This window comes from Phaethon aethereus, assembly GCF_964289735.1.
Source record: "Phaethon aethereus genome assembly, chromosome: 23".
Lineage (NCBI taxonomy): Eukaryota > Metazoa > Chordata > Aves > Phaethontiformes > Phaethontidae > Phaethon > Phaethon aethereus.
In genome coordinates this window covers 3,430,236-3,443,790 of record NC_138599.1, presented here as the reverse complement: position 1 = coordinate 3,443,790, position 13,555 = coordinate 3,430,236, and the positions used below count along the sequence as shown (strand labels likewise).

The window sequence follows — 13,555 nt, the reverse complement described above, 5'->3', positions numbered from 1 at the left end:
AATGTCACTTGCGCGCACAGGGCTGCTCGGGGCAGGCTGCGCGGCGCGGGGACCGGCTGGTTTCAGGTGAGGGCTTATGAGCGTGCGTGACCTGCAAAGCCACGGGGCAGAGACAGGACGGCTCGCCCACCTGCACAACCACCATCGGCGATGGCTCTGTCGCCCGTCCCCTTACCCAGCACGTCAGTGGTGTTGATCTGCAGTATCAGCCAGCTGTGGCCGTTCTCTTTGTACGAGCCGAAGATGGTGAATATGGTGCTTTTCTCCCCGGGCTCAGTAAGCAGGCCATACACAAACACCGGCTTCTCCGAGAAAGTGAACGTTTTCCAGGTTTCCCCTTCGTTTGTGCTGTACCTGGAGAAAGAGGACTGGGAGAGCTGCCGGGGGCGAGTCCTGCCCACCGCAGGGCATTCTCTCCCAGCCCGAGCCCCAGAGGCAATCCCCCCGCCCTGCCACTTACTTGAGCTGGTCGGTCTCGGTGCCTTGTGCAATGGCCACAAGAATGCCGCCGTGGTCACCCCAGGTGTAATAGTGGGGTCCAGACAGCGCCTGGAAGAGAAACGGTGCTGAGGGGTTCACCAGAGCTGCGTTGAATTAAGGGAGAAGCTTGGCGGGAAAGCACGCTTTGTCAGAAATGCTGCCTGACCCAAGCTAACGTTTTGGGTCGCCTGGACTGAGCCAAGTATCTGGAGGCGACAAAGGTTCAAGCGTTTATGGGCCAACATCTGCTGTCAAGAGCAGCCAGACCAATTTCCTTCGATGTGTTTAAGAGCAGCGCTGCGCCCTGGAACTCAGGTCCTCCCGGGCCATGCGCAGGGGAAGAATTAACAACGCACCATTACGTGAAGCCGGAGCCCATCGCTCCCTCCTTAGTGTGCAGCTCTTTGTCATGTCTGCAAGGCTTTCCCAGCGCTCGGCGGGGACTCATCACCTTCCCAGATAAGTTTTAGGTTTCAGGCCGTAAGGTTTCTTGAACGCCCAAAGAGAAGCGGGGCCGTGGCGTGCAAAAACGAGCCCCAGAGACGGTCCATACATCCATCTCGTGGAAAGAAACTTGTCATATTTCATGCTCATCTCCAGCTCTATCTAGTGACCACCAACGCCAAATCACCTTTGCTGTCCTACCCGGGGAGCCCAGCACAGGATGAAAATAGAGAGCATGTACGTGCCTGACTCCGCTCGGAGTACGCGCTGACGCGCTCGGGGACGTTCCTGCGCTTGGCACCGAATGCCTTGTTTCTTTCTTTTCTGTGCTGCAAGACCGTACCAGCGGTCTGGGGAGCAACAAGCCTTCCAGCCTGCTGCTTGCCAAAGCCGAGAGGAAGGAGCTGCGTTACTGCTTCTCAGCTGAAGAACCGCAGCGCTGGGTCATTCCGCTCCTCCGCTCGCGATACAAAGGGCTCGAGTAAGTCAGGAGCTCGGTGCTGTTAACCACGGTCCCCGGCTTCCTTGGCAGGTTTTAACTGCGCTTCAGTGCAAACCTGCCTGCGAGCCAGGGGAAGTTGGCACCCGAAAGTCTCGGCTTTCGGATACCCTTCCCGGCCCCGAGTGCTCCCATTTTGCCACAAGGCTCCTGCAGGGAGAAATGTCGGGTTCCTGCGGCCTCTCCCCAGCTGAATTTTGGAGGCGCACGCTCTCAGCCGGGGCCAGCCTCTGAACCGCGGTCGGCTTTGGCAGCAGCCAGACCTGCGGCACGCCGCCGCCACTGCAGCTGCCCAGACGTTAACCCAGACCGCGCAGCACTTAGGGGAGGAAAAGGAGGCCATTTAATTCACGGGATTAAATGGCTTGCAGATGTTGGAATACCATATTACGCTCGCAGCAGAATGCGCAGGCGGACCACAAATACCGCCGCAGGCCAGAACACCCACTTAGTAAATGGCATCAAACTCCCCATAAACCGAGGGTGACGTCTCATTTTTCTGGAAGATGCCGGAGCCTCTCCAGGCAGTCTCACATGCAAAGTCCTGTCTGTCAGTCCCATCTAAAAGGGGCCAGCTGACCTGTGCCGTGGGCACGTCCTGCCAGTTGAAAAACAGAAGTAGAGGAGGGAGCTTGCCTGCGTTTCGACCCACCACCTTCACCAAGTGGACCAAGAGGTTCACCTCTGTGCCAAGCCCTGCCTGGTCCTTCACCTGAAGACCTTTTTGCCTCGCTCTCAAGGGACATTCAGCACCTTACAGCTACAGCTCTTGGATGCGTATGGGGAGGTCACCTTTAATGCCCAAGAGCTGCACGTCACTTATCTATATCGCTGCCAAAGTCCTACCTGCTGCACCGCTGCCTCGGCTGAGCCGGCAAGCAAAAGAGCGGCCTTACCTCTCTCCACCTTGCTCCAGCACTGCTCGAGATGTAGACATTGGTTTTCCTTGCCATATTCGTGCCGATGGAGCCTAGAAGAATGAGAGGAATTATTCTTCTCGACAAATGCAAAGCGATTGTTTAAAATGAAGCCAGACACCTCTAAAATAGCAAAATGACAACAATGGAAGTGCTGATTTTTCATACTGTAAACTAATCCCTTCAAAAGCAAATATTTTAAAGACTATTACAACTTCTAAAAGCAGTTGGAGAAAAACGCATGGCTATAAACATGATCAAATGACCTGTGAGCGTTTTCTTCAGTAAAAGAGCAGGACAAACAGTAATTTCTGTAGGTTTAAGAAACCCTTCCCGTGGATAGCAGCAGGAAAGAGGACCGGAATAAAGTGGGCAAGGTTTGTCATGTCGCCGTGCTGCAGTAAAACGTACGTGCCATAATAACCGTACGGGGACTGCGGCAGCAAAGGGGACATCGAAGCGCACAATTTAATGGCATTTTTGTAACCTGCATATACAAACTAGATGCTGCCAAGTTCTTCACATCCTGACAACAACACATGTGACCCCCCTGCGACTGCGGGAAGGAAAGCGGGTACCGGTGGCGACGATCAGCCCTGGCGCCGACTGCTTGGAGAGAATGGGCATCCTACGCAGCTGGAAATTAAGCAGCTGGCTCAGGCGCTGGGCCAGGTGGAGAGAGCAGCCCTGAGAAAACTGGAAAAGCCAAACACAGTGGCGTTAACACTCCGCCCTGTGCTCGTCCATGCCCTTGTCCCACCTAGTCCGGCCCTCCCCGCTTGGAAAGGTGAGGGAGGACTCCCTCGTGGTGGGATTGCTGTTTCAGCCTCTTCTGCAGGGGAAGCTTCTCCCACGGTCACCCCCGCCTTGCCCCTTTCCGCCCCGCGCTACCTCGCAGTCTATCCGCTCCCCGTAGCGCGTCTGCGCCGGGGGCTGCAGCGGCTCCCAGGTGCCCCCCTTGTCGAAGGTGATGACGGAGCGCATGTTCTCCTCGCTGAAGGAGCCGTTGATCAGGGTGGCGATGTAGACGCCCCGCACGCCTTCGACGCGATGGAAATCAGCAAAGGGCTCGTTGGCAAAATACCTGTGAGGAAAAGCAAAGATGGGATCAGTGAATCGCAGCCTCCTTGGGTCTGGGGAGTGTGGGACTGTCAAGCCCGGGGATCAGAGCAACGCTTTGATCAAAGACAGCCAAAAACTACAAAGGCTTTGGCCGACGTTCTTGTTTACCAGGGCCGATTAGGCGCGTCCCATGTTACCTGACCAAGGTGTCGCTTCCAGCTCCTCCCGGGCTGTAGTAGAGCACGTTTTCTAACGACAGGGAGAACTTCAGGCCTTCCGCCTCCGAGATGTAGAGGTCGGTACGGTTGTTATTGTGGCTGACGCACACAAACACCTGGTCCTCCGAGGCGTCGGCAACGTAATACTCCTTTGGGATGTAAATGACAGGCGAGCAGATTTCGTACGTGTGGGCATAGAAGCGGGGTTTATGTACAGGCCGGTTGAGCATTTCCTCTTGGCTAGCTGAAAGGTATTCTTCCCTCCGCCCACTTGTATTTTTTCCACTCAGCAAGCAGGTATCTTCCCTCTGCTTTTGCTACTGCGTTTCTCCTCCAGCGACCGCTATCCTCCACCCTCGGCCCCGCATAACCCACGGGCAACATCCCCCAGGAGCGGCGCCGGGTGCCAAGCCCCATCGGCGCCAGATCTCTCTCTGCCTGGACCACACCAAGGCCAGGGGCATCTCGCAGCCAGGAGCACGCTCCGCCAAATGCCGAGCGTACTGCTCGCGCTCTCCTCTGTCCCCGCCAGCCTGGGGACACCACAGCACGTCTGGTTCACGGGTTGCAGACTCTTTGCAAAGTCTGTCTGTTCCCCTGGCCCTCCTCTGCCTGCGGAGAAAGAGCCTCACACCCAGGATGGTACTGGCCCTGCACGGTGCTCTGCCTACTCCGGTATTTCTCCAGAGGCACGAATCGCTAAAATAAAGTACCGTCACATAAACCGCAAGATCATCCTAACACAAACTTTTGCTCGGCCAACCTTGCCAAGCAGGGTCGTACGAGGTCCTTTCCCAGCTCCAACTCCCACAGTGTCCGGTGAAATGCAGAAAACTGCTGTGGACATCTGAGGGCATCCTTGGCAAAGGAGGCAAAGAGGAGATCTTCTCAGAAATCACCACTTACCTTAATTGGATGCTTGGTTACAAACTGTGCCACGCGCATCGGCTGGCGGTTGAAGGACACCCAGAGCTGGGCCGAAGGCGACTGCGAGCTGCCTTGCAAATGCTGCGGCAGAGCAGAATGACACATTAGGAGTAGCTCTCACCCCCAGAATCACCCTCGTCTCCAGCGGCAGCTGAAAGGTGTACGGAGCAAACCCACAAACTGCCTGGCTGGGACTTCGCCCTCCCTGCGTGCCGGCAAAGTGTGGTGGCTGCCCGGGACCGGCCGCGGGGAGCAGCGCTCCCCGTTCCTGGTTTACATCCACGCAGGCAGCGCTCAGCAAGGAGAGAAACCACCCTTTCTAGCCGGTCAGATGGAGGTGAGGAGACTAGTTTTAATTCCTCCTCTTTGTGCAGAGCAGCCTGTCCTTTCCTTCCTATTTTTAACAATTGGCGCAAAATGAAAGGCACCAGCGGGAAGCCAAAAAAGTAAAAAGCCGGGGGCAACTTCTTCCGTACAGGATGCCAACAGTAAGAACCTAAACCCAGATTTAGGCTCCAAAAATAAGCGGCCTGATTTTCCCAGCATCCGTATCCCTAAGCAACCGCGCCTCCGGCGGAGAGGAGCAGAAGTTGGAGTCCTGGGAGCCTCTGCCACCCAGCCTCTCCGCTCCCCAGCGCCGCTCCCACCGTGGCCGAGGTTTGATGCAAGTGCCAGATCGCAGACCCGAGGATATCCTTTCCTAATCAGCAGTCAGGCTGGCCTCCCTCTGAGCCCCTGCATTTCCCACCGGTCTTTGCCTCAGCATAAAATACGGGTTTTTCATCATTTAAGGTAACACTGCTCATTAGAGCTACAGGAGAAAGCGTGACGGCAGCCCCTGCGACCCCTAAGCCCTCCAGAAGCAGAAACAATTCCGAAGAAGCCACAAATGGCGTTCGTGCCTCGAAAGGTCCTGACTCAAACCAGCCCCACACTTTCAGGGTGCTGCCTCCGAGCCCGGTGGCTTCTTGACAAAGACAGACACGGGCCATACCCTGCGTTTCACTCGGCACCACGGGCAAACCCCGATAAAATCTGTTGCAAAACCACAGCAGGCTTCAGAGCAGGCGTAGCGCCAAGGGGATGGGCCCCAAGAGTTGCAGGCCGTACTACCTGCAGGAGAGACTTCTGAGAAACTGAAAGTGCTCTGCAAACACGTCCCCTGCCAGCGTGGGGCATCGCTGCGGCCGCTCGGGCAGCCAGAAGTGACACGCTCGCTGCTTACTGCCTAGGAAATGCTACAGGGTTTTGCAAGGAGTCACCCCTAAATTACAAAAGTTGCTCCTTAAAACAGACTCGTTGGCAGCAATGGGGAAGGAAAGCAATGCTCACGTCTTCGAGAAAGAAAACTGCTCCTTAAGTACTAGAAGAAACAGGACCCTACCTCTCCACTGTCATGCCTCTGATCATCTGTAAAGGGTTTGCCCTCACAGAAAGCACAGATGCTTTCTAGCTTGCTTTTAGGTTTGTGTGAAATTGGACAACAGCTTCCAAAACTATAGGGGCCTGGGCTGCAGGGGGACCAACAGACCACCTTTGCTCACCGGCACCCTCTTTCCTTAGGAAAGCAAACGGAAAATCCAGCTCTCTGACCAGGCTGGAGCACGGTAGGCTACTTGGATCTAGTCCACGTTTGATGGTAATCCTCTCTGACAAGCGGCCTCCCAACTGCCGAGCTGCCGAGCCGCATCCCCCTTGCCCTGCCACCGCCCCCCGCCGGAGTTTTTCCCGGGTCCCAGCACTTTGCAGCCTGACCTACTTCTGCCCAGCCCGCTGAAGGCAGATCCGCCCCGATCCCCGCCGGGAACGCGGCATCGATAGGCGCTGCTTTGTCCACGGCGGCGCGAGGTCGAGCGGGAAAGGCAGCTGCAGGCAGCCCGAGCGACGGCTCTGCGACAGGCTAAGCGCGAGGCTGGCAGCATGAATTGGTCCCTAGCAAACGCTCTCGCCGCGTTTTAGACGGAGTTCCCAGCTGAAAGCAGAGCTACTGCCCACCATAGCGGTACCGTATCGAAGCGTCAACCGTCACCCGCGGCGGTGATTTGCTCACGTGATACTTACCGTGGACTTTGTTGCAAACATGTATTTGTCCCTGAGCTGGAAGTCTTCCACATCTTCCAGGATTATTTCTTTATTTTCTCGGGTTTGAAAGAAATCGGTGCTGCGAATGACAGTCGAAGCCCCAGAAGGCTCGTGCCGCTCGACGTACACTGTGTTTGGCTTATCGTAGGGCTCAACTCCCCTGGGTAAAGAACAAAAAGGGCAGCGCTGTTGTCTCTGCGCTCACAGAGCAATGCAGCAGGAGCCCTTTCAAGAGATGGGGAGTTGGGGTGGGGGGCAGGCAAGAACCTGGGGGAATGCGGAGCAGCCCTGGGTGCCTGCGTCGGTGGCTGTCTCTCGCCACCACGCCGTGCCACGTCCCCGCGGTGCAGGGTCTCTGCTGGGTGAGGGGAGCAGGGGGCCAGGGCTGGAGCACGCTTTGGTACGCCCTTGCACAGGGCGGCAAACGAGGCAAGAGGTGAGGAGCGAAAGAAGACAAGAGCTGGGTATAACACACAGGTGCGATACGTACCAAGAGAAAGACTTCACGTGCTCCTGAATCATTATCCAGGTCTGGCCAAAATCGTCCGATTTCCAGAGCTGCAACGACAAAGGTGAGAGATGCCAGCGGGACTGGGTAACCAAACAGACCCAATCCTTCGAGCTTCCCGACCTTGAGCAGCAAAGGCGGGACAGACATGCGTCTGTCGTAAAACCGTGAACTGCTTTGATGACTTCTCTTTATGTGGCAGCTGCCTGGGGCAACGGCAATCTTTCTGGCTGCAGGAGAATAACCCAAACAGGAAAAAAACTGTCCTTTAGTCTCCTACCAGAAGGATTTCCCACTGTCTGTTCATCCACTAGGTTTAACACTAACTCAGAAATAAAAACAACTTGTTATAATGTACTCGTGGAGTGCGATAGCAAGGGTAAATATCCGGGCACAGCAGTCTCCCTTTCAGAGGCCGTTACAACACCAAGCACAGCGACAGGCCCTTGCTGCGGATCTACAGGCATTAGTTCGGCAAAGGTCAAGAGGAGAGAGAGTATCTTTCATTGCGCCAACCAAAGCGGCAGCGATAAACGCGCCGGCCCGTGGGCACGTCAGCCCCTCTGCAGATCCCGTCCCTCGAAGGGCCCATGTCCCTGACACCTGCCTGTTTTTTCCCAAGCGCTACGGTGGCACCCAAGCTGCAATTTTTGCCTCCCATTTACAGGTATGCGGATACGGACAGCCAGACTCTAGCCTCAACAGGCAGCCCAGCAGCCTGCCCAGGGAAGGTACCGCTCCCGGCCAGCTCCATCCCCCCAGGAAGGCATCGGTGGCGCCCAGCACGCACCCCAGTACAACGGGGCTCAAAACCACATGGACTGCGTGTGTACCCTGCTCGACCATCCCCGTTCACACGTCCGGGGACGGTTTGTTTCCTCTCCAGGTTTTGCTTACGCTGCCTGTGTCTCTGTGAAGGTGCCATAATTATTTATGAACTTTCCCTGGTAGCTCCGGGGGAACAAAAAGCATTTGTTTCCATGAAGCAATTTGTTATGCAAGACCCAAAGCCATCTACATGCCCACGTGAAATACTGCAGAGGTCAGTCCCGCTTCAGCTGCCGACGCTCTGCGGCAAGTTACGACCGCAATAGTCGGGGAGGTCGATACGGTCAGGAGCGGCGTGGATGAAGGACCAACACAAATGAAGGAAAAGAGAAAGGAAGCTTTTAAGGTGGCCGTTCTGCAGGTACTATATCCTCACTGCTCCAGAGGTCAGAAACCACGCTGACCTGTAGGGAAGGGGGCTTCCCGGCCGATTTGGGACAGCTCTGCATGTGACAATCCTAGATCAGGCACCCTGGACGGTCGGAGCATGAACCTGCGCCGTCGCGAGGCAGGGTGGCTCTCGGCACACCGTAAGGGCTGCGGGGCACATAACAGGCCGGGGGCAATGCCGCGGCAGGGTGGAGGCAGGACGCTGGCCCTCCTGTCCAAGCAGGAGCGCTCACCTGTTTTTTAGGATGAGACCTGTCAAAGCCCAAGAGGAGGTTGGGGTTCCTGCTGTGCAGGAGGAGGTCTGCTGCTCTGAAGGGAATCGAGAAGCCCTGAATGTTGTTGCAGAAGTCGGTGGTGATCCAGAGGTACGGGACAAAGGCGTCCACGAAGATATACTGGGAAGAGAGGGACCGACAAGGAAGAAGGAAAGCCGGTGGTCAGCTTTCAGGAGGTCAGAGCAGAGCTCGGACTAGCAGTAAGGCAGGCGCACATCCCAGGGAGCCTTCAGGAGGCCAAACTCTGGAGAAGAATTTGCCTGCACCAGCCGCCCCCTCCCCTGCCACGCTCGGATGCTCCTGCGCATCTCAGAGCCGTACAGGAGGTACGGCAGCATGCCCGGCATGTCCCGCCTCTGGCCTGCGGACCCTCGGGATGGCCCGAGGGGCTCTCCCCGCAAGCGAGAGGACGGCCCAAAACTGGCCTTCAGTCCCTGTCTGCAGGAGGGCCCCGTCCCTCCCCGCTGCAGCAGCAGAAATGCCCACTTGAGCACTCGCCCTGTGCCAAGGCAGGTTTTCAGCGTGACCCACGGACATGGCTCGGGGCGGCCGCTCACCCGCGTCCCCCGGCCTGAGGGCCATGCTGCGTTCATGCCGTCAGCGGCGATAAAGCGGTGCTGCCCCGCGTACGAGCCCCACTGGGGCCGGCTGCCGCACCCTCACCCTCTTGTTGTCGGCCGGGCTGTGGTAGAACTGGGCGATGGCCACCTCACTGCTGTTCCCCCCGCCGAAGCCGAACCTCTCCGAGATCTTCTTAAAACTCTTCCCGTAGTCGTACGACACGTAAACCTGCAAAGGAGAAGCCCCAGCGTGAGGACACTAAAGCTCTGGTTTCCCTTCTGATAGATTTGGTAAAAACTCAGAAAATGACCGGGGGGAAAGCCTTAGAGGTTGCCCGAGCCAGCCTTTCAGGGCTTGAACCCATGGGGCAATATGGAGGATAGTAAATTTTTTTTTTTTGTGCCTCCAAACTCAAACTGGGGCCTTTCTTTCATCTTCCCAGCGCGCGCGAGAGAGGCGGGCCGTGGTTCTGCAGCCGCTGGCACTGAAGCTGCGAAGGCGCCCCAGGACGGCGCCGGGCTGCGGTACTTACATCGCTGTTTTTGGGACCCAGCAAAGACAGGCTGTCTCTGGCCAAGGCCACGATCACGTTGCTCTTCTCTCCCGCCCAGTGAACGACCATCTGATTGTGGGAATCATTGAGGCTGACCTGCAACACCAAGGAAAAGGGCATCCTGAGCCACAGCCTCGCCCGCAGGGACAGCCGGAGAGCAAACACCCGCTCGTATCGCTCCTCCTCAGAAATATGCGGACTTTGGGGAAACTCGTTCAGACCAGGAGCAGAAGTTATACGGTCCGGAAGGCAAACAGCAGAGGGGCACCACGCATCCGGCTCTTCGGACCTCAGAGGGGCCGGGGGACTCGTCGGAACGCCTGGAGCGAGTTCGGCTCCAGCCTGGAGCGCTAAAATGCAATGGGATAGCCCAGGGCTGTTGGCTGGGCGTTAAGGTCTTTACCTTTCCGCCACTGTTGTCTGAGGTTGCTGTGCCTTCATCCCAATCCCACCTCCCCCTGTGGTCTCATTTAAAGCCCCCCACATAAAGTACAGCCAAGCAAACCGGTGGCCTCTCAGCACGACGGGGGTTGGAAATCTCTGCCGACACGACGGGGATTATGCAGATGGTGCCACCAAGCCAGGACTGCCGTTGCTTTTACCGAGGCCACCTCAGCGAGGCGTTCAAGGACTCTCTGCGAGCCACCAAACGGTTAAAGAGAAGGCTTTCCTGGGGGGTCGAGAAAGCCTCTTTCTCTCTGCTGAAGGTGTTGGCAAAATGCGTGCACCTAAAGGGGTTAGTTTTCCCTTTATTCTTCCTCGGAGAAATAGGACTCGGGGGCTGATGAGAATGGAAACTGAAACCAAGGATTCAGAAGTGATTTCAAATCCAGGTGAAGGGCCACAGGGAAACAGTCACCGTTCTACAGCGACTTCTTCTGTAAGCATAGGCTGGTTTCCAAGACAAACGCGGTCGTACACGATCCCCTTATTCCCCGTGCGGGCGTTGTATCTGGCAGCGCTGTAACAGCACCGGTCGGAAGGGCCGGTTTCTATGGGGAAGCTATCGCAGCATCGCTGCGGCGGGAGCCAAAGGTGCGGGAGCCCCTGCACAAACCCGGCGCCCACAGCAATCGGCCGCTGCCAGCGAGCGGGGGCGGCCAGCCTTGCCAGGGAAGCTGGGTGAAGTAGCTCGGCAGCGGCTGTAGCTCGGCCGCAGTTGGGAGCCCTGATCGCTGCAGCAGCGGACGTGCGTGCTGGAGTCCCCGCGCACCGCCGTCACAGCGGCTCGGCTGACGGCTGGCAAGCCCTAAGCTGGTGGCCTTGGGAAGCTGAAAAAACACAGGGCTAAGCCCTTCTTAGGCCAGATACCCCGCGGCTCCTGCTGACCCCAGGATCAGCGAGGAGTTCTGCCCGGGGTACGGGGCCAGTTTAGCCTCTGCCAGAGACTGGCAAAAAACCCGAGGTCTTTATTCCGGAAGGAGGTGGGGAGGGTAAGTGAATCAGAATCCCTCAAATCCCTCTTATGTAACAGACTCGTGCAAGGGGGAAAAAAATAATCGAAACCTGGCGAGGGGGGGCGGGGCACAGTGAGCAGCCCCCAGGGCCAGTGCCCCCGGCTGCCTGGCCAGAGAACCCCCGCCGGGCAGACCCCGCTGCAGCGCCCAGATAGCAAATGCGACAGAGATCTAGGTCGGGTGGTGGCGGCAGCTATGAAGCAAGGCAGCGCTTGTGCACCTGCTGGAAAAAAAGATACGATGCTGTTTGAGGATGCAGGGAAACAGGGCGGAGAAGGAATTGCTGATGCCTCCTGAGACAGCCCGCATCCAGCCTCGGGTCTGAAATCCGGAGCAGCTCTGTGCTCCCAGCCTCAGTCCCCCTCCTCTCTTTTAAAAGTAGAAGAACCCTATCTAAGTCTCCTACGTATATATTAGTTATTTTGGGTGTAGGTTTTTTGGGTTCCAGGCTGAGGTCACTGGGTTTATAAGCCTACCTAGAGCGTTGCTGTCATTTGGAGGGGAGGGAGATGGCGAGGGGGAGCCCACAGCTGCACGTTCAGAAACAGAAGCGAGCAACCCTGCTTGGTTTCCCTTCCCGGGGAAAGCTCCTCAAGAGGGAGATTTGTCTGCTCCCCCCAGGGAACGTGTGCCAGCCTTGCCCTGCGCACACCCTCCCCAGCTCCCCTCGGCAAAGAGGGGCTCGTCACTACCTCCGTGGCAATTTCATCGGTAGCACGTTACACTTTTTTCTTCTGCAAGAAATCCAATGCTAGGACAGTTTCAAAACCAGAAAAATCACAGGAGGTTCCCGCCCGTGCCTTGCTTTAACCTCAGCAATAAACCTCAACAGCGTTTTAACGCGGGCTGAAAGAGACGACGAGCCCAGCAGGGAGAGCTGGGAAGGGTAGTGAAACCCAGAGACCAGGGGCACCAGTTGGGCTTGGAGGAGCCAGCTGAGCCTTGTTACTCGTTAGGAGCCCTGGGCCTGCCTAATTAGGACAGAGCCCCTCTATAAAGGCCGAACAGAGCACAGTGAGGTTTGGCTCCCTAGCAGGAGGGAGGAAGAGCAGCAGCAGCAGCAGCAGCAGCAGCAGCAGCAGCAGCAGCAGCAGCAGCAGCAGCAGCAGCAGCAGCAGCAGCAGCAGCAGCAGCAGCAGCAGCAGCAGCAGCAGCAGCAGCAGCAGCAGCAGCAGCAGCAGCGAATGCCTAGGGGCTGTGCTCAGCCAAAAGTTTAGGAATAGCTAAAGACAGCTTGCTAGAGCATGTCTTGCGAAGGGATGTAAAGAAAGAGAGGCTGCTTGCGCTGTAAGTCCCCTGGGAAGGGCTCCTGCAGCAGTGTCTCAAGTTTAGAAGCCCCACACGTTTGTCTCTGCCGGTTCCTGGGGCGGGAGCCTGTGGCCGAGCAGCCCTGCTACAGCCCCTCTGAGTTTTTCTGGGCCCCAAATGGCTCAGGGGAGTGACAGAAGGGACCCTGAGTCTTTGCTCTCCAGTCCGCAGTGCTGCCTCATGCCCTGGGTGAATGGCACCCGATGTCCCATTGACCAGGACGTTTTCCACAAAGCAGCTTCGCGATAAGGCGGCTGTTATCCCCGACGCAAGTAATCCTTCCCCGCTTATCAGGTTGAGGCTCGTTGGGCCGGAGCCCACTGTCACAGAGCCCCCCCCACCTCCCCTAACGGGGGAACCCCTCCCCGGGAGCCGGTTTAACCTATGAATGGGTAATGCCTGGTGCCTAATGGAAACGGCATTTAGTATAAATTACGCTTAATGGGGAAGTGTTTTGGTCTTTGCCAAGTGATTAAGCATATATGAAATATGCATGAAAATCTAATTTGTCCTCCTAATATGTAAGGTGCCAGATGAAGTCCAGGAGGGGAGAACTGGAGCCAAGATCTAGCAGCGGAGGCTGCTTGTAAGCTCTAGTTAACGCTGCTAGCTTTGCTCACGCTATACGTTTGTTTTTTGTTCACAGAATCTTCAAAAAAAATGGATTCCCTGCAGAAACAGGGCGAGAAGATGGCCTCCAGAGCCGCCGTCCCAAGGGAGCGCACCCCAGAGCAGGTACGAGCTCCCGCATGACTCAAGGGACGTAGCTGGAGCCTGAGTGCTCCTGTGCTGGGAGGGGGAATGTCATCCGGACACACGGTGCTGCGCCGAGACGGTATTAGTGCCTACCTGAGCTTACTGAGGTGATGACCGTTGGTGGGCATGCGGACCTGGGTCCGTGGCGTGCAGTGCCAAGCAGCCGGGGCCAGGGGAAGCGCCCCAATCCTGTGTTCCTCAGCACCCGTGATGCCTCAGTGCCAGCTCCCCTTCCCTTCGCACCCCTCTCGGTCGCTCATGCCCAGAATTGAGAGGTCAGGTCAGGGTTT

At 56.9% G+C, this 13,555-nt stretch overlaps 1 protein-coding gene across 2 annotated transcripts in view; it reads right to left on the bottom strand.

Moving 5' to 3' along the window:
- The window catches only part of SORL1 (sortilin related receptor 1), a gene marked incomplete at both ends in the record, with an annotated part of 47,460 nt that overhangs the window by 28,161 nt on the left and 5,744 nt on the right, over window positions 1–13,555 (bottom strand). For both annotated transcript variants that reach the window (XM_082009907.1, XM_082009908.1), the window contains 12 exons: window positions 176–354; window positions 461–549; window positions 2,320–2,393; window positions 2,919–3,036; window positions 3,232–3,424; window positions 3,600–3,769; window positions 4,527–4,628; window positions 6,609–6,789; window positions 7,120–7,187; window positions 8,589–8,750; window positions 9,294–9,419; window positions 9,724–9,840. In XM_082009907.1, coding sequence (XP_081866033.1) covers window positions 176–354; window positions 461–549; window positions 2,320–2,393; window positions 2,919–3,036; window positions 3,232–3,424; window positions 3,600–3,769; window positions 4,527–4,628; window positions 6,609–6,789; window positions 7,120–7,187; window positions 8,589–8,750; window positions 9,294–9,419; window positions 9,724–9,840 — 1,579 coding nt within the window. The remainder of the gene's footprint in view (window positions 1–175; window positions 355–460; window positions 550–2,319; window positions 2,394–2,918; window positions 3,037–3,231; window positions 3,425–3,599; window positions 3,770–4,526; window positions 4,629–6,608; window positions 6,790–7,119; window positions 7,188–8,588; window positions 8,751–9,293; window positions 9,420–9,723; window positions 9,841–13,555) is intronic.